At 43.1% G+C, this 21,069-nt stretch overlaps 1 protein-coding gene across 1 annotated transcript in view; it reads right to left on the bottom strand.

The window, feature by feature from the left end:
* LOC132390228 (NACHT, LRR and PYD domains-containing protein 3-like) overlaps positions 1-21,069 on the bottom strand; it is a 37,409-nt gene that overhangs the window by 7,069 nt on the left and 9,271 nt on the right. Inside the window, exons 5-7 of the mRNA XM_059962837.1 lie at positions 7,772-7,938; positions 5,943-6,114; positions 5,775-5,840 (exon numbers count right to left, since the gene is read on the bottom strand). Of these exons, the coding sequence (XP_059818820.1) occupies positions 5,775-5,840; positions 5,943-6,114; positions 7,772-7,938 (405 nt within the window). The remainder of the gene's footprint in view (positions 1-5,774; positions 5,841-5,942; positions 6,115-7,771; positions 7,939-21,069) is intronic.

Below are 21,069 nucleotides of genomic sequence, written 5' to 3'. Positions count from 1 at the left end.
TGTTCACTGTGGCTTTCTCATGGCCCCTTCTGACTCTCCTAATTTCCTTAAGCTCCTTACTACTAGCCTTATAATCTTCCAGATCTCTATCATTACCTACTTTTTTGAACCTTTGGTAAGCTTTTCTTTCCATCTTCACTAGCCTTTGTACACCACGTTTCGTGTACACTGTCTCAATGGAATGTACCTATTGTTACGTACCCGTGGGTATCTTGTACATGTCACGTAAGAGTTTTGTTGAAGCTATACTGGACTTAAAGTAGTGGTCTTGTGATGGTGGAGTGACGTCATTTTCCCGCCAGTAGAGGGCATGAGGAAGGTTTTGTTTTACACAGGGTATAAAAGGAGGACCCCTCCCTGTGAGGAGGGGCAGTTCGTGGCTGGATTTGCCATTTTGACTCCATGCCACTGCATGGTCCAATATTATGACGCAGTTTGGTTGAAAGGTGGAGATTTATTTAATGCCTAAAGTTTAAAAGGTCATTGCCGGCAGTTTCAGTATAATACTGCCAGTTAAAAATCAGTGGAGAGTGAAGATTGGAGTTTGGGAGCTAAAAGAGCGAGGAAAGTCGATTTCAACGGTGAAACAGGTTCGACCTTGTTTGATCCTCATTCGGAAGGAATTCGTTGGCTGTCCCTGTGGTATCCCCTGCAAATAATAGCAGAAAGGGTTGGGTACAGTTTTGTAAAGGAAAGGTCAGTGTCTTTAAGCCGTTTCATTTTCATCTTCGTAAATTCTCCAAAAAACTTATAGTTCGATTGGGAACCGCAGCAACACGACGTGAACGAGAAATTAAATCGTATAAAAAGTCTCTCTAATGGACTGTAAGCATTTTGAACTTTTGCAGTACTACTTTGAAGAACCGTTTTTGCAACATCGCTTTAAGAACTGTTTTCGCTTTATTCCTTTAAGAACTGTTTAAGCTGCCGCACAGCAGCTGATTTCCGGTTACGTTAGTGGCTTGTTTACTTTTGTGGGTTTGTTTTTCAGTGTTTAATAAATGTATAATTTGTTATTAAAAAAAACCCTGCCTCACTTATATACTTATTGTTGCTGAATCCGTAACACTATGCAGAGCTCCAGGCAAATATCCCCTGAACATTTGCCATATTTCTGCCGTACATTTCCCTAAGAACACCTGTTCCCAATTTATGCTTACAAGTTCCAGCCTGATAGGCTCATAGTTCTCCTTACTCCAATTAAAAGTTTCCCTAACTTGCCTGATCCTATCACTCTCCAATGCTATGGTAAAAGAAATAGAACTGTGATCACTATCTCCAAAATGCTCTCCCACTGAGAGATTTGACACCTGGCCAGGTTCATTTCCCAATACCGGATCAAGTACAGCCTCTCCTGTTGTAGGTTTATATACATATTGTGTCAGGAAACCTTCCTGAACACACCTAACAAACTCCACCCCGTCAAAACCCTTCACTCTAGGGAGATGCCAATCAATATTTGGGAAATTAAAATCTCCCACTTCAACAACCCTGTTATTAGTATTCCTTTCCAGAATCTGTCTCCCTATCTGCTCCACGATGTCCGTGTTACTGTTGGGTGGTCCATACAAAACACCCAGTAGAGTTATTGACCCCTTCCTGTTCCTAACTTCCATCCACACAGACTCTGTAGGCAATCTCTTCATGAATTCCTCCTTTTCTTCAGCCGTGACACTGTCTCTGATCCACAGTGTCACAACCCCACCTCTTTTGCTTCCTTCCCTGTCCTTCCCGAAACATCTAAAACCCGGCACTTGAATTAACCATTCCTGCCCCTGCACCCTCCAAGTCTCTGTAATGGCCATTACATCATATCTCCAAGTGCTGATCCATTCTCTAAGCTCATCTACTTTGTTCATGATACTCATGACATTAAAATAGATACATCTCAAATCATCGGACCGAGCGCGTCCGTTCTATATCATCTTCCTATCCTCCCTTTCGCACTGTCTCCAAATGTGCTACATTAGTGAGCCAACCTCCCTTTCCTCTATCACATCAGTTCCGTTCCCACCCCCAGCAATTCTAGTTTACCTCTCTCCAGTAACTTTAGTAAACCTCCCTGCTGTGATATTCGTCCCCCTGGTATTCAAGTGCAACCCGTCCTTTTTGTACAGGTCAAGCCAGCTCCAAAAGAGGTCCCAATGACCCAGAAACCTGGGTCCCTGCTTCCTGCTCCAATCCCTCAGCCACGCATTTATCCTCCACCTCATTCTATTCCTATTCTCACTGTCACGTGGCACAGGCAGTAATCCTGATATTACTACCTTTAAGGTCCTGCTTCTCAATTTACTTCCTAACGCCCCGTAGTTTGTTTTCAGGACCTCTTCCCTTTTCCTACCTATGTCTTTGGTACCAAGATGTACCACGACCTCTTGCTGTTCTCCCTCCACTGCAGGATATCTTGGACGTGATCTGAAACATCCCTGACTCTGGCACCTGGGAGGCAAACTACTATCCACGTTTCTTTCCTGCGTTCACAGAATCACCTCTCTGACCCCCTAACTATAGAGTCCCCTATCATTGCTGCCATCCTCTTCCTTTCCCTACCCTTCTGAGCCACAGGGTCAGACTCTGTGCCAGAGGCACGACCACTGCTGCTTCCCCCAGGTAGGTCCCACCCCCCAGCAGTACTCAAGCAGAAATATAGTTAACAGGGACAGCCACTGGGGTACTCTCTAGTATCTGACTCTTGCCCTTCCCTCTCCTGACTATTGCCCACTGAACTATCCACCGAGGCCCCAGTGTAACTACCTGCCTATAGCTCCTATCTATCAGCTCCTCACTCTCCCTGACCAGACAAAGGTCATCAAGCTGCATTGAAGTTAGATTCCCAACTCCTGTCCATTAACGTAATGAACAACACATCTGTTCAAGTAACAAATCTGAGATAAAATCTCAATCAAAACACCTACATTTTGAAGAGAATGATCATCTCTTTAACTGTGAAATGAAAGCCAACTTATAAACAAACTCGGTCCCTTCCTTGCAGAAAGAGTGCAACAACTTCGATTCAGACAGACCGCACACCACTGTGCAGTACTCAGGTGATACAGGAGTAGATAAATCATACAGGGCTGTTATGAATGACAGTGCCATCGTAGACGTGGATTCTGACTTCCCTAAAAAGGAATCTGGATTGCCTTTACTAAGAGCTTGAAGAGGATATAAATTTTAAAGTGTGTTGAGGAGAGATCCTGTTGTTTCATGTAGATAAAGCATCTTAAATATGGAAAATGAAGCTAAGCTTTCTAGCAGTCATGGAAAGGAGAACAGATGGATTGGACATAGATATCCTGACGTTGGGGAGGGATGATTTCGATTGTATACCATAGCACTGATTGAAGGTGATTCTTCACCCAGAAGGCTGGAGCCATTCAAAAGTGAATAGTGGGAGTTTGGTGCCAATGTGGGCAAGAAAAGAGTAAATTGTAAGGAACATTGAAAATCAAGGTATATCAATGGTTTTACTGATAAAAGGTGCTGTTCTCGGATTAAAGCCTATATAAAAAAACAAAGAAAATGTTCTGCGAAGAGTAGAGTAGAAGTAATTAAAATGAATTATGAGACCAGTACTGGACATGGCATGATGATGTTAATGCAAAAGTGCTTTGTGAATATATTACAGACAAGAGAGGTTCAGTGTATCTGGACACTGCCAGGAGTACATTGGAGTTCACTGTATGAGGAAACCTCCAGCGGCGTATTCGGGGTCGAGCATGTATCGGGAAACTCCAGGAAGTGCATGATGCTTCACAGTATGTTAAGATCCAGCCAGGGCTGTCTGCAGTTTTACAGTGCATCAACAAGCTGTCAGAGGTCTGTTCAGTCCATGGTCATAACGTGGAATAAATGAAGTACAGTTTAACATTCATGCGAATTGTGCTGAGTGGGACTCGGGCTGATGGAACTGCTTCATTAATTGTAGGGATACAACACAGTGACAGACCCTTCCAGTCCATGCTCCCACATGGCCCAATTATACCGGTGTGACCAATTAACCTACTGACCTGTACATCTGGACAAGGACCGACTGAGGATAGTCAGCATGGCATCATTTGTGATAGGTCATGTCTAACCAAACTTCTTCGAGGAAGTTACCAGGAATGTTGATAAAGGCCAGGCAGGGGATGTTGTCTACGTGGAGTTTGGTAAGGCAGTTGACAAGGTCCCACATGGGAGCTTGGTCAAGAGATTTCAGTTGCTCGGCATTCAAGATGAGGTGGTAAATTGGACTAGACACTGGCTTTGAGGGATAATCAAAGTTGCCCCTCTGACTCAAGACAGGTGACGTGTACTGCAGGAATTGGTGTTGGGTCTGTTGTTGTTTGTCATCTATATCAAAGATCTGGATTATAATGTAGCTAACTAGATCAGCACATTTCCGACGACATCAATATTGGGGGTGTAGTGGAGACCTAGAAAGTCCATCATGACTTGCAGTGGGATCTGAAACGTTAGGGAAAATGGTTGAACACGGCATATTCAGACAAGTGCGACATGTTGCACTTTGATATGGCCAACTAGGGTCTATACAGTGAATGGTGGGGCACTGAGGAATGTGATAGAACAAAAGGATCTGGGAATACAGGTACATAATTAATTGAAAGTGGCGTCACAGGTAGATAGGGTCATAAAGAAAGCTTTTGGCACATTGGCCTTCATAAATCAAAGTACTGAGTACAGGAGATGGGATGCTATGTTGAAGTTGTATAAGGCAATGCTGAGGTTGGAGTATCGTGTGAAGTTTCAGTGACCTGCAGGAAAGATGGAAATACGGGTCAAAGAGTTCAGTGAACATATTGCACGGACGGTGCCAGGTCTGGAAAACCTGAGTTATAACAAAGGTTTGAATAGATTAGGTCTGTAAACCTTGGAACGCAGAAAATCGAGAGGAGAATTGATAGAGGTTTACAAAGTTATGGGGGGTATAAATAGGAAAATTGTAAGTAAGTTTTTCCACTGACAATATGTGGGTCTACAACTGGAGTCCATGGTTAACATTTTAAGGGGAATATATGGGGAAACTTCTTCACTCAGATGTTTGTCAGAGTGTGAAACACATTGCCAGCACAAGTGGTGCATTCAACCTCAGTTTCAATATTTAAGAAGTTTGGATACGTACATGGATGGAGGTCAGTTGCAGTAGGCAGATTAAGTGGTTCAGCAAGGAATAGATGGGCTAATGGGCCTGTTTCTGTGTTGTACTTATCTATGACTCAATCTTTAGAATGTGGGAAGAAATCTTAAAATCCAGAAGATACCCGCACAGTCACAGAGACACAGTACAAGCTCCTTACAGTCTGCAGCGGGAACTGAACCGAGATCACTGATGCAGAAAAGCAGTACTCTAGCAGAAACTCTAGAATGTCGTCCTAACGGTGGAAGAAATTCCTGATTTTTCCACTCTCAGACAATCTGGGATTTGCTGCTGTATCAACAACCAGCATTGTTGGAATTCACACCACATCGGCAGACTGCCAGCAACGTCTGGGTGTTTCTTGGGCAGCACGACCTTGCTGGGTGTAAATGCCTGAGTGACTCTTATGGCTGAGCAGCCGAAATACTGAACAGAGTAATTTGCACAAAATGTCAGAAATGGACTGAAGTGTTTCAACTCAGATACAAATTCACTGATAGTGATTTCCATTCAAGAACATCCCTTTCCACAAACACTGACAGCTGGACTCCTACTTTCAGCAATCTGTGAACAATCGTTGTTCAACATCATTTCTTTCAAGTAATCAGTGTGAATCGTTTATTTCATCACTCACCCTTCAGTTGCGAGGATAACTCACAAAAGCCTCGGCTGACATTCATATCTTCATATGGATCAGGACCTGTTGACATCGAAAAACTTCCATGAAATTGAATCCAACATGCATTGCGAAATCTGGAAAGTTTCAATCTGATTTAGAGCAGAGTGCATTAATTCACGGTACCAAGTTCCTGGATTTCCTTCAGTATCCTTTCCAACTTTGGTAACTCCTTCCTCACTTTCACAAAGGATTTCCACATCACCCTCCGGGCCTGAGCGCCTTTCTCCATCACCAGGCTGAGGAAGAGTTTGGAACTCTCTGTCCAGTTTCCCCATTCCGCAAGCTTCTTGACTTCCTGTGAAGAACAACAGTGAAGATAGAACGGACAGACACAGAACGATGAGGAAAATATGCTCATTGATGAGATATTCAACTAGTCTCATTGCCCAAGAGCACCGGAGCAACCACTGGTCTGTCTCCTGGTCCATTCTGAAAATCTATGGGGTCAGGAAATGGAACCAAAACACGAACTGAAGACAATTACAAGTCGGTATTATTGTCGCAGAGTGACAAATGAGTGCCACATTTCTTCATAACGCTTGTAGAGCTGTTACATGCTTTTGATGGTGATATTTGATATATCATGATTTATTCATGTTAATATTCATGTTCATGATATTGACTGTCCTAAAGGATCCTCCCGGGTGACCCGGGCTGATGTGTCCTGATCTAAAGTGAATCTCCTGAGTTGGTTATCAGATTCTATATCATGAGTACATTCATACTGTCCTGGAAAAATGGAGCTGGTGAGACACAGCAAAGCTTTACTGGCAGCAAAGAAAACTCTAAATACTCATTCAATAACACTTTTCTGTGCTACCAATTATTGAAACATTTTTCATTTGCAAGTTGTTATTTTTGAACCGAGCTGGTGTATGTGTGGTGCTGTGGGGAAATTCGGCATGCTGGCGTCTTGAGTGTACACTTCCACCACTGTCATTGGTAATGAGAACTTGGGGCCAGATCAAAGTGGCAGGGAACGGGCCCGAAAGCGAGTAATCAGCCAATGTTTGGTCGATATCAGTGCTAGACCAGATCAAAAAGGTTCCGATGCCGCGGCTGCGAGCGAGGGTGTTTAGTTCACTGATTCACGAAGTTTACTCACATCTGCGGTACTGGTCTGGGCTCAAGGACTGGCTGCAGCAGTGAATGTGGCTCAGTGGCCGTGGACTCACTTTCCACGTTGGTGGTCTCTGCGGTTCATATTCTCGGTGTTAATTATTTACTTTTAGTGTTCGGACAATCTGTTCTGTTTATCAAACATTGGGTGTTTGGCGGCCTTTGTTATGTGAGTTTTTATTTTTTAAATGGATTCTATTGTGTTTCTTCAATTTCTGTAAGAAAGTGAATCTCAGGATTGTATACTGTATAGATATTTCGATAATAAGTGTTGTTTGAAACTATGGAATGCGGAAGATAATTTGAGAAACAGGTGATAGGGAAGCTTTAGGGTGATATGGCCCATTTTCCTGTTGTGTGATTCTAATTCTAGGGTCACAACACATTGGCGAAATTCCAGGCACCTGGCTGTGTTCGGGAGTAATGTGACCACATCGATGTTGTAGCCAGGTGTCCCTTCACACACGGCAGCAGCAAACTGGACATTTCCATCGTCCATGAGGAGAAATGAAATTAATCCCAATGTGACCAAAGGCCTTGATGGGTATTTTGATCAGGTTTTCATTTCTAATGCTGATTCATTGAATCACATTTCTCTCAGCATTGTGTTGAGCTCAGCCTATTTGGACTGATGAATTAAGTTTGAATCTGCAGTTCGGATTTTTCTAATTCACTGATTTTCACCCTGGTGGGAAGGTTTTGGTCACAAATTGTTCAGTGATCAATATCATCACTGCAGTGTACAGAAACAAGAGGATGAGCCAGCCTGACCGTTGTCTCTCATCCCTCCTTTCACTAAAATGAACGGGATCCCAGCTGTTACTCCCAATCACCTCGTGTTCCTGTTCACTGAATTGTCCCTCCTGTCTCAACGTCCAGCTGAGTCCTTCTACCCGTTCTTCAATTGCAAGTTTCAGTCTCTCTCGGTAGAAAATAGTCAGGTGGAGCAGCTGATAATCTTCGCACTGCGTCAGGAGATCTGAGATCGTAGATTTGGAATCTGGGAATAGAAATATAAAAATGCAGTACTGTGCAACATGGAGTGGAGAGCGAGTTGGTAAAGATGATGGGGAGCAAATTATGTTGGAAAAGGTGATTATGGAGCATGCGCCGCAGGAAGGGCATGAGACCCGTGGCAAAGATGGTGTGAGGCAGATTGCAGAGAAGGTGGGAGGGGTGTAGGACAGGTAGCAGTAAAAGAGTGCCTGGGGTGGGGTGTAGTGAGAGCATGGACACATTCCGCCCTGAGACACGAGACAAGGTCATTTGATTCCAAACAACTGGATTGTTGATCATTACAGAATATCTCTCTGGTGTTCTTTCCCTTCTCGTTTCCAAACCATGATTCCCCTCGCTCTGCCCCCTTCCAACATTGTACACAATAAAGACCCATATCAGAGTCAGGTTTATTATCACACATGTCACTTTTTTTTTTTGTTTTGCAGCTGCAGTTACATAAAATTACTACAGTATTGCGCAAAAGTGTTGGAGACATATAAACAGCTAGGGTGCCAAAGATGCAGCCAGTTAGAATGCCTTGCATGGTACGTCTAGAAATTTGCGCAATACTGATTTTGGTGACATACCAAATCTCCTCAAACTCCTGATGAAATATAGCCTTCTGAATAGCTGCATCGATATTTTGGGTCCAGGTTAGGCCCTCAGACATAGTGACACCCAGGAACTTGAAACTGCTCACTCTCTCCACCTGATCTCTCTTTGTGAACTTATGTGTGTTCCCTTGTTATACCCTTTCTGAAGTTCTTTGGTTTTACTGGCATTGAGCGCAAGGTTGTCGCTCGATCACGATCTAATGTATCTCGCTCCCGTTCGCCCCTCATCACCATCTGAAAGTCTGGCAACAATGGTTTTATTGTCAGCAAATTTATAGATGGCATTTAAGTTGTGCTGGCTACAAAGTCCAATTCTACATAAATATGAACCCTCCACTCACCCCTCCCCCCTCCGCACCAGTTCCTTAGCTATGCATTCATCTGCCAAGTCATCGTATATTTATCCCCACGCTGGCCAGTAATCCTGAAATTACTACTCTGGTAGTCCTGTTTTCTACCTAGCTCCCTGAAATCTCTTACCAGAACCACCTCACCTTTACTACCTGTGCTACTCGCTCCTTCTGCACTTTTTAAATGATGTGGAACTGAACCGAATCGTCCTTGGCGCCTGGGAGGCAACATAACATACGGGACTCTGCATCGTGCCCACAAAATCTCATCTCTGTTCCTCCGACTAAGGAATCTTCCATCATCACTACACCTCTGTTCTCTTCTGAGCCACAGCAGAAGAAACTGTTCAAGATATTCCTGTATTCTCCAGCTAAGCTTTTTTTTTACTGCATATGTAGAAGTGCCAGCAATGATCTTTCAGGAATTCATTGATTCTGGCATGGCTCACAAGGAATGGCAAATTGCAAATTTTGCTACTCTCTTCAATAATGGACTGGGTCAGAAGAAATGAAATTATAGGCTTGGTCGTCTGAAATCACTGGCTGCAAAAGTTTAGATGTCGATTGTTAAGGGTACTTGATACTCTTAAGGGTACCAAGGGTAGTTGGTTTCGGGTACTTGGAGGCACATGATAAAAGTACACCGTGGTCAGCATCGATTTCTCAAGGAAAAATTGTGCCTGACAAATCTGTTGGAATTCTTTGTAGAAATAACAAACAGGATAGACAAAGGAGAATCCGTGGATAATGTGTGCTTAGATTTTCAGAAGGCTTTTGACAAGTTGCCACCCAAGAGGCTGCTGAACATGTTACGTGCCCACGGCGTTACAGGAAAAGTTCTAGCATGGATTAAGGATTGGCTGATTGGCTGTAGGCAAAGAGTGGGACAAAGGGTTTCTATTTCTGGTTGGCTACTGGCGACTAGACGTGTTCCATAGACATCTGTGTTGGGAACGTTATACGTCAATGATTTCGATGACAGAATTAAAGGCTTAGTGGCCAGGTTTCCAGATGATATGAGGAGGAGAAGGTAGTTTTGAGGAAGTAGAGAGGCTATCCTCGGAACGCGGAAGTACTTGGACTGATTGGGAGAATGGGCGAAGATATGGCATGTTTAATACAGTGTCGGGAAATGTCTGATCATTCACTTTGTTAGAAGGAATAAAAGGGTTGTCCTTTTACTGAATGGAATGAAAATTCAATAACCTGAGGTACAAAGCGGCATGGGAGTGCTTGTGCAGGATGTCTTCAATGTTAATTTGCAGGTTGAGTCGGTGGTGATAAAAGCAAATGCAATTAATTTCGAGTGGACTAAAATATAAAAACAAGTATGTAACGTTGAGTCTTTATAAAGCACTGGCGAGGCCCCACCTTGAGTGATGTGAGGTTTTGGGTTCCTTATCGAAAGAAATGGTGTGCTGACATTGGAGAGGTTTCAAAGAAAGATCATAAGGATGTTTACGGGAATGAGTTGCCATATGAGGGGCATATGAGGAGCGTCTGACGGCTCTGGCCCTCTACACAGGAATTCAGGAGAATGAGGGTGACCTCATTGAAACCTGTCTAATTTTGAAATAATGGATATGCAGAAGATGATTTGTATGGTGGAGGAGTCTAAGAACAGAGAACACAGAGTCAGAATACAGGGACTTCTGTTTACAACGGTGATGAGGATGAATATCATTCACCAGAGAGTGGTGAATCTGTGGAATTCGTTGATATAGGCAGCTGTGGAGGTCAAGTCATTTGGTACGTTTAAGGAAGAGGTTGTTAGTATTCGTGATTAGTCAGGGCCTGAAGCAATAAGGCTAGAAGGCAGGAGACTGTGGCTGAGAGGCAAAATTGATCAGACATGGTTAAATGCTGGAGTGTGCTCGTTGAGCCAAATGACCTAGTTCTACTCCTGTATCTTATGGATCGATTCAAAACAGATTAGTATGAATTTATTCCCTATCGTGACTCCTTGAAATTCTCTTGCACAAACTGTTTAGGACTGGAATCTTAAACACATTCAAGGCGGAAGTATCAAAGATTCTGGAAAAAGAGCAAAAAAGTCATAGTGAGGACAGGCTTCATTAATTGTGATCTTACTCAATGGTGCAAGAGGATCAGCAGCCATTTGCCCCACCTAGTTCCTGCTTGCATTCACCCTAAATATTCAAACCCACCAATGTCAAAAAGTACCTCTGGTCCTTGGCAGAAATGCACTGCAGATATTTGCTGGCCAGATTTCAACAGCATCTCTGAAACCCACAGTCAAAAAGATAGCAAGTGCAACACGTGCAGCACTGCCCTGTGCACGAAACACACTTAGAGAAATAGCCTTCCCTTCCACATAACCATCAAAATTCTGAATCATCTTCGAAACTGCCCCGTTCTCATGCGGTTTGGCTTGATTGGAATCAACAGCTCACTCACCGGGCAACTGACAGACAATACATTACATCCTTACTGGAGACACAGATCCCTAAATATTTCAATATACAAAGTTCCGAGAAACAAAGCAAGAGTGATCTGAGATATATATGCCAGAAATTCTTCAAATGATAAACTCTGGAAGGACAAGGTTTAAGGAAACTGGGGTGGTTTCTTTGGAAATGTGTGATTCTTTCAAGGTATTATTTAGAACAATTATTTCGAGGTAAATGAATTCAGACATGCCATGCTGAATAACTAGGTGAGAATATCCTTTGGCATTTCAGTCAAATAGCAGGAATCAAGAGTTTCAGGCATTTGTGGAAGGATTAATGAGAAAACGAATATTCTGACTTTCCATTTCTAGGGTGGTACAAGTTTACATCCCTCTTTTCCAAGAATGAACATTTTCTGTCTGATTCACAGCACACTACAAATGGGAGTACATGTCCTATCTGACAGACACCACACTGTGATGGGAGAACATACACCGTCTCAGAGACACCACACTGTGATGGGAGGACAGCCCCTGTCTGAGAGACACCACCCTGTAGATGGGAGAACATTCCGTCTCAGCGACACCACACTGTGATGGGAGAACATTCCCTGTCTGAGAGACACCGCACTGCAGATGGGAGAACAGACCCTGTCTGAGAGACACCACCCTGTAGATGGGAGAACATTCCCTGTCTGAGACACACCACACCGCAGATGGGAGAACATTCACAGTCCGACAGACACCACACTGTGATGGGAGAGCATTCCCAGTCTGAGAGACACCACACTGCAGATGGGAGAACATTCCCTGTCTTAGAGACACCGCACTGCAGATGGGAGAACAGACCCTGTCTGACAGATACCAAACTGCACCTTCTCTATTTCATTCCCCATTTGCCCGGCTCACCTTAATTCATTGCCTGCCTATCACATCCTTCTGGTTCTCTTTCCCCCTTTTTCTTTCTTCCATGGGCTTCTGTCGTCTCCTATTAGATTTCCCCTCTCCAGTTCTGTATGTCTACCACCAAATAACTTCCCAACTCTTTACTTCATCCATCGCAACCCCTTCCCCACCCGATTTGACCTACCTCTTTGTGTTTCTCCAGTCACTACCCCATCCCTCTAACTCTGACTCCTCACATTTTTCTTTCCTCCTGTCCTGCTGATGGGACCCGGCCCAAAACGTCAAATGTTCTTTATTCTTAGTGGATTCTATATTGGGTTTCTGGGAAAAGTTAAGGGAGTGGTAGTACATGGTTACCTCTCCGAGTGGAAGTCGGGACCAGTGGAACGTTACGGTAATCAGTTCTGAACAATTTGTTGTTTGTCATCTGGATGAAAATGTGGTTACCTAGGGTCACAAATTAAAGCATCCTGACTGAATGCATCAGTGCCTGGTATGGGAGCGGTACTTCCCTCAGTCAGAGGACACTGCAGAGACTGGTGCAGACAGTCCAGTGCATCTGTAGACGTGAACCTCCCACTTTTAATGACATTTATTAAAAAAAACTGGTGTGTAAAAAGGACCCGAATGATCATTGGGGACCCGACTTAACCTAATGGCAAACTGTTCCAGCTGCTACCATCTGTGAAACGGTACTGCAGCATAAAAGCCAGGACCAACAGGATCCGGGACAGCTTCTTCTTCAATCAGACCATCAGACTGATTAAGTCAGAAACGTTAAATAAACATTTTTACTCCTCTTTTTTCAAGGTAGTGCATCGGGTGCATATGTCACAGGCCAAATTAACCTGTATTTTTTTTCTAATATTAATCCTATTTGTGATAGATGTAATATTGAGGTGGCTATATTAATACATATGTTCTGGTCTTGGATCAAGTTAGATAACTTTTGGAAAGAAGGAAACTTTGTCAAAGGTTCTAAATTTGGATTTACAACCGAAATTACTTACAACAATTTTAGGGATCATTCCTTCGGAACCAGAAGATATTCCTGCTTCCACTCAACGGATGATTGCTTTCACAACTATATTGGCTAGAGAGCCATTCTGCGTTAATGGAAGGATTCTAATCAACCTACTGTTATTTATTGGCTTACCTCCATTATGTTTAAGTTCAGAGAAAGGAAGAAGTCGGTCATTTGATACATCCTCTAAATTAGAGGAAACTTAGAGACATTTTATTCAATATTTTCATATGCTCTGAATTATAGCCCTTCCAGTTACTTTTTTGAAGTTTTGGATTTGATCAGAAATTATTCTTTTTGGCTTTCACTCAGTTTGAGCTTTCACTCACTTTTGGGTTTACGCCAATTATAAAGGTTTCTTTATCTTTGTTTTCCTTTTATGGATAAGAGGAGAATCAATTACCTTTCTCTTTATCATATACTATTAGATTAATACTTTGTTTGATCTTGATAATGCTTATTTTTCCTTTTATTCGAACTGACATTGATATAGACATTCGTGATCATTGTCCTCCCGTTTATATATATATATACACACACACACAGATACATATATATATTTTTTCACTTAAATAATAAAATTGATAAAGAAGATTTTTTTTCACTCCTCATGTATATTGAAATTTAGCTACAAATTGGCATGTATGATGTTGTGGCCATCTCTGAAACTTGTCTAAAGGATAGCTGTCATAGGGATCACAACGTCCAAGGATATATGGTGTATTGGAAAGATAGGTTAGTAGGCAGAGGGGGTGGTGTGGCCTTGTGCATAAAAAAGTTATTGTATCATTAGAAAGGGATGACATGGGATCGGAAGCAGCAGATTCTTTATGGGATGAACTAAGAAATAGCGAGGGTAAGTGGACCCTACTGGCAGTTCTATATAGGCCTCCATACAGCATCCAGGATGTGGTTTACAAATTACAGTAGGAGATAGAAAAGGGGTGCGAGAAGGGCAATCTCATGATAATCATTGGGAATTTTAACATGAAATTGGATTTGGAAAACCAGGCCAGTACTGGACCTCAAGAAAGAGAGTTTGTAGAATGCCTAAAGGATGGTTTTTTAGAACAGTTTATTGTTAAGCCCACAAGGGCTATTCTGGACTGGGTGCTGTGCAATGATGGGGAGGTGATAAGAGAGCTTAAGGGTAAGGAGCCCTTAGGGAGCAGTGATCACAATATGATCGAGTTCACTTTGAAATTTGAGAAAAAGAAACTAAATTCCAGTATGTCGGTATTTCAGTGGAATAAAGGAATTTACAATGTATGTGAGGACAAATGGCCAAGGTTGACCTGAAAGGCACACTAGCAGGAAGGACAGCAAAGCAGAAATGGCTGGAGTTTCTGAAAAATGTAAGGTAAGTACAGACAGATATGTTCCAAATAAGATGAAATTTTCGAATGGAAGTAAGACACCACCATGGCTGGCATGTCAGAGCCAAAGTAAAAGTAAAAGATAGAGGATTGGAATGCTTTTAAAAATGTGCAGAAAGGAACTAAAATGATCATTAGGGAGGAAAATATTGTTTATGAAAGGAAGCTGGCAACTAATACCAAACAAGATAGCAAATGTTTTCTTTAAGTATATAAAGAGTAGATATAGGACATTACAAAATTACGCTTGTGGTATTGTAATGAGAGATACAGAAATGACAGAGGAACTGAATGTGTATTTTACATCGGTCTCCACAGTGGAAGACATCTGCAGTTTACCAGATATTCAAGAGTGTCAGGGAAGTGAAGTAGGCGCAGTAAAAATTACGACTGAGAAGGGGCCCGGGAAGCTTTATGCTCTGAGGGTGCGTAAATCTCCTGGACCTGATGGAATGCACCCTCGGGTTCTGAAGGAAGTAGCGGGAGAGACTGATGAGACAATAACTAAGATCTTTCAAAATCGATAGATTCTGGTATTGTATCAGATGACTGGAAAAATTGCAAATGGTATTCTGCTACTTAAGAGGGTTGGGAGGCCTGACTTCAGTGATTTGAGAAGTTGTTGGAATCGATAGATAGGGATGACACTACGGAGTACCTGGAGGCACATGGCAAGACAGGCCAAGTCCAGCATGGTTTCCTGAAAGGAAAATCCTGCCTGACTAACCTACTGCATTTTTTTCTGGAAGTTACCAGCAGGGTAGACAAACGAGATGCAGTGGAAGTGGTGTACTTGGATTTTCAGAAGTACTTTGAGAGGTGCAACACAGGAGGCTGCTTAGCAATATGCAGACATCGCATCCTGCAGAAACTCATTTCAAGTCAAGTCAAGTCACTTTTATTGTCATTTCGACCATAACTATTGGTCGAAATGAGGTCCAATACTGGCATGGTTTTCTCAATCCAATTTCATGTTAAAATTCCCAATGATTGCTATGCTGGTACATAGTAAAAATGAGACAACGTTTTTCAGGACCATGGTATTACAGGGCACAGTACAAAAAAACTAGACTGAACTACGTAATTAAAAAAATACACACAGAGAAAGCTAGACTACAGACCTACACAGGAATGCATAAAGCGCACAAAAACAGTGCATACATTACAATAAATAATAAACAGGACAGTAGGGCAAGGTGTCAGGCCAGGCTTCGGGTATTGAGGAGTCTGAGAGCTTGAGGGAAGAAGCTTGGGGACTGTCACATAGTCTGGTCGTGAGAGCCCGAATGCTTCGGAGCCTTTTCCCAGACGGCAGAAGGGAGAACAGATTGTGTGACGGGTGCATGGGGACCTTCATAATACTGTTTCCTTTGCGGATGCAGCGTTTAGTGTAAATGTCCGTGATGGTGGGAAGAGAGACCCTGATATTCTTCTCAGCTGACCTAACTATCCGCTGCAGGGTCTTGCGATCCAAGATGGTGACATTTATGAACCAGGCAGTGATGCAGCTGCTCAGGATGCTCTCAATACAACCCCTGTAGAAAGTGATAAGGATGGGGGGTGGGAGATGGACTTTCCTCAGCCTTCGCAAAAAGTAGAGACGCTGCTGGGCTTTCTTTGCTATAGAGCTGGTGTTGAGGCTCAAGGTGAGATTCTCCGTCAGGTGAATACCAAGAAATTCGGTGCTCTTTACGATCTCTACCGAGGAGCCGTCGATGTTCAGTGGGGAGTAGTCGCTCTGTGCCCTCCTGAAATCAACAACCATCTCATTTGTTTTGTGCACATTCTAATACAGGTTGTTAGCCGCTGCACCTCCTATCTGTACACTGACTCATCGCTCTTGCTGATGAGACCCACCACGGTCGTGTCATCGGCGAACTTGATGATGTGGTTCGACCTGTGTGTTGCAGCACAGCCGTGGGTCAGCAGAGTGAACAACAGTGGACTGAGCACACAACCCTAAGGGAAGGATTCAATTCAGGGAGCAATTCAGCGCGGTAGCACAATTAATTTGCGGTAGACTGCCGGAACTTCCGGCAGAGGTGGGATGTTTGCAATAGAGTAGCTCCTTAGCAGCTAGCCAGCTAGTTTAAATAACGTTTGCTCCGCTAATGAACGAATGACACCTGTTAAACTCACCTCAACAGTGATTTAACCCACCATCGGCAATAGAAAAGTCACTGTTGCAAACAGTGCCGCGTGAAACTCTGTCATTATTTCTGACCCCTATTAGGCAGTGTCTAGGGTGAAGTACCTTTTGCATTTTCTTTTTTGGATACTCTGCCATGGCGCTCTCTCTCTCTCGCTCGCGCGCGCACTCAAAAAAAAAAACAATTTCCGGGATATCGTATATAATTTGCGGGCACCAAGAAGCCGCAATCAATATGCGGGACACTTCCAGAACTTCTGGGAGAGGTGGGATGTCTGAATATGAGCCCATGGAATTACACGGAAGCTACTAGCAAGGGTGAGCATTGGTTGATCGGCAGAAAGCAGAGAGTGGAAATGAAGAGATCCTATTCTTGCTGGCTGCCGGTTACCCTTGGAGTGCCACAGTTGTCGCTGCTGGGATTGCTGCTCTTTACGATGTATGTCAATGATTTGTACTATGGTATTAATGGATTTGTGGCTAAATTTGCCCATGACACAAAGATAGGTGGAGGAGCGGGTAGTGATGAGGAAACAGAGAGCCCGCAGAGAGACTGAGATAGTTTAGGGGAATGGGCAAAGAAGTGGCAAATGAAATACGAAGTTATAAAGTGTATGGTCATGCATTTTGGTGGAAGAAATAATCGGGTAGATTATTGTTTAGATAGAGAGAGAATTCAAAATACAGGGATGCAAAGGGACTTGGGAGTTCTTCTGCAAGATACCCTAAAGATTAACCCCCAGGTTGGTGAAGAAGACGAATGCAATGTTAGCATTCATTTCTAGAGGTATAGAATATAAGAGCAGGGATGTGATGTCGAGGCTTTAGAAGGCAGTGGTGAGACTGCGCAGAGTATTGTATGCAGTTTTGGGCTCCTTATTTTAGAAAGGACATACTGACATTGGCGAGGGTTCCGAGAAGATTCAGAATGAATCCAGGAATGAAAGGGTTAACTTATGAGGAATTTTTGGTAGCTTTTGGGCTGTATTCCCTGGAGTTCAGGAGAATGAAAGGAGGATTCCATAGAAATATTCTGAATATTAAAAGCTCTGATCAGATTAGATATGGCAAAGTTATTTTCCATGCAGGGGCGTTTAGGACAAGAGAACACGACCTCAGGATTGAAGAATGTCCATTCAGAACAGAGATGCAGAGAAATTACTTTAGTCATAGGGTGGAAAATCTGTGTAATTGGTTGCTACGAGTGGATCTTCTCTCCAATGTCAGTGTATCCTTTCTGAAATAAGGAGCCCAAAACTGCGCACAATAGTGCAGTCTCACGATTGCCTCAGAGAGCCTCAACATCACATCCCTGCTCTTATATTCTATACCTCTAGAAATGAATGTCAACATGGCATTCGCCTTCTTCACCACCGACATGGAGATTAGCCTTTAAGGTACCTTGCACAAGGACTCCGATGTCCCTTTGCAACTCTGCATTTTGAATTCTCTCCTTATCTAAAAAATAGTCTCCCTGATTTTCTTCTTCCACCAAAGTGCATGACCATGCAATTTCCAACTTTGTATTTCATTTGCTACATCTTTGCCCATTCCCCTAAACTATCTAAGTCTCTCTGCAGACTCTCTGTTTCCTCAGCACTACCAGCCCCTCCACCTACCTTTGTATCATTGGCAAATTTAGCCACAAATCCATTAATACCATCATCCAAATCATTGACATACATTGTAAAAAGCAGCGATCCCAACATTTGACCCCTGTGGAACCTCACTGGTAACCGGCAGCCAGCCAGAATAGGATCCATTTATTGCCATTCTCTGCTTTCTGCCGACCAGCCAATGCTCCACCCACGCTAGTGACTTCTCTGTAACTCCATGGGTCCTTTCTTGCTAAGCAGCCTCATGTGAGGCACCTTGTCAAAGACCTTCAGAAAATCCAAGTATACCACACCTACTGCATCTCCTTTGTCTACCCTGCTTGTAATTTCCTCAATGAATTTAAGCAGGTTTGTCAGGCAGGGTTTTCCTTTCAAGAAACCATTCTGGCTTTGGTCTGTCCTGTCCCGTGCCTCCAGATATTCCGTAATCTCATCGCTAACAATGTATTCCAAGAAATTCCCAATTACTGATGTCAGCCTAACAATTCCATAATTTCCTTTCTGCTGACTCCCACCCTTCTTAAATAGCGGAGTAACATCTGCAATGTTCCACTCATCTGGTCCAATGCCAGAATTTATGAACTCTTGAAAGATCATCGTTAATACCTCAAATTACTCCAGCTACTTTATTGAGAGCCCGAGGGTGCATTCCATTAGGTCCAGGCCATTTATCCACACTCAGACGTTAGCCTTCTCAGTCATAATTTTCACTGCACAGACTTCACGTCCCTGACATTCTTGAATGCCTGGTATACCACAGATGTTTTCTACTGTGAAGACTGATGCAAAATACGCATACAGCTCCTCTGTCATCTCTGCATCTCTCATTACAGCATCTCCATCGTCATTTTGTATTGGTCCTCTGTTTACCCTTGACTCTCATTTACCTTTTATATACTTAAAAATACTTTTTAGTATCTTCTTCGATATTAATCGCCAGCTTCCTCTCATAATTTATCTTTTCCCTCTTACTGACCTTCTCAGTTTCCTTCTGCATGTTTTTGAAACTCTCTAATCCTCTATTTTCCCGCCAGCTCTGACTTCCTTGCATGCCCTCTCTTTTGCTTTTACTTTGGTTCTGACTTCACTTGTCAGCCATGGTAGTGTCCTTTCTGCCTTTGAAAATTTCTTCCTATTTGGAATATATCTGGCTTGTTCTTCTCTCATTTTTCGCAGAACCTCCAGCCATTGTTGCTCTGCTGTCCTTCCTGCAAATGCCCCTTTCCAGTCAACATCGGCCAGTTCCCCTCTCATGCCATTGTAATTTCCTTTACTCCACTGAAATTCTGACAGATTGGATTTTATTTTTCCCTCTCAAATTTCAATGTGAACTTGATCATATTGTGATCACTGTTCCCTAAGGGTTCCTTAAACTTAAGCTCTCTTCACCTCATTGCACAACATCCAATCTAGCACAGCCAATCCCCTAGTGGGCTCAACAACGAGCTATTCTAAAACACCCTCCTTTAGACATTCAACAAATGCTCTCTCTTGAGGTCCTGAACTGACCTGGTTTTCCCAATCCACTTTAATGTTAAAATCCCCAACGATCATCATGATATTGCCTTTCTGACATGTCTTTTCGATCTCCTGCTGTAATTTGTAATCCACATTCTGGCTGCTGTTTTCAGGCCGGAATACAACTGCCATTAGCGTCATTTTACCCTTGCCATTTCTTAACTCAACCCATAGAGACTGTACACCTTCCAATCCGATGTCATCTCTTACTAAAGATTTGATATTATTTCTTATACACAGAGCCACACCACGCCCTCTGCCTACTAATCTATCTTTCTGATTCTTTGTATATCCTTGGACGTTCAGCTCTAAAGCGATACTTTAGCCAAGTTTCAGAGATGGCCACAATGTCATATTTACCTATCTGCAGCTGAATTTCAAGATCTTCCATTTTATTCCTTAAGCTGCGTTCATTCAAACACAACACTCTCAGTCCAGTATTTGATGCTTTCTGTTTTAACTGCACCATGCCTTTATCGCCCTGTAACTCATGGCACTGGCTATGATTAAGGCTCATTTCCTGCCTGCTCTTTCTTTAATCTCTGTTGCACGCTATATTTGATTTATTTCTGTTTTCCCCATCCTCAGCCCAATCACTCCGGTTCCCATTCCCCTGACAAATTAGATTAAACCCTTCCTAATAGTCTCAGAGAGTGTCCGGACCCTGCCAAGGATGTGTTGGGTCTCACACTGTGTCTAGACCTTGCCAAGGATGCACGGGGTCTCACAGTGTGTCAGGAACCTTTCAGGGATATGTGGGTTCTCAACGTGTGCAGGACCATTACAACAGTGTGTGGTGTTTCCCCAGTGTGTCAGGAACTGAAAAAGGAGTGCAGGTAGTTAGGAAGGACGAAAGCTGGGAAGCAGGTCCTCAGTGGTAGTAATATCCGGTTTGCTGTCTATGCCACGCGACAGTCAGGACAGGTATACGATGGGGTGGTAGATAAATGCATGCCTTGAGTTGGGACAGGGATTCAGTTTCCTGGAAAATTGGGACCTCTACTGAGAAACGTGGGACCTGTATAAACGGACAGGTTTCACTCAAATCCAAGGGGTACCAAGATTCTTGTGGCAGGTTTACTCGAGCTGTTGGAAGTGGTTTAAACTAGTATGGCAGGATGATGGGAACCAGTATGAAAGAGCTAAGGATGAGTCAGCAGGTGGATGAT

Source organism: Hypanus sabinus, unplaced genomic scaffold, assembly GCF_030144855.1.
Source record: "Hypanus sabinus isolate sHypSab1 unplaced genomic scaffold, sHypSab1.hap1 scaffold_808, whole genome shotgun sequence".
NCBI classification, from domain to species: domain Eukaryota; kingdom Metazoa; phylum Chordata; class Chondrichthyes; order Myliobatiformes; family Dasyatidae; genus Hypanus; species Hypanus sabinus.
The sequence above is the reverse complement of the archived record's forward strand: the minus strand, read 5'-3'. Positions and strand labels throughout refer to the sequence as shown.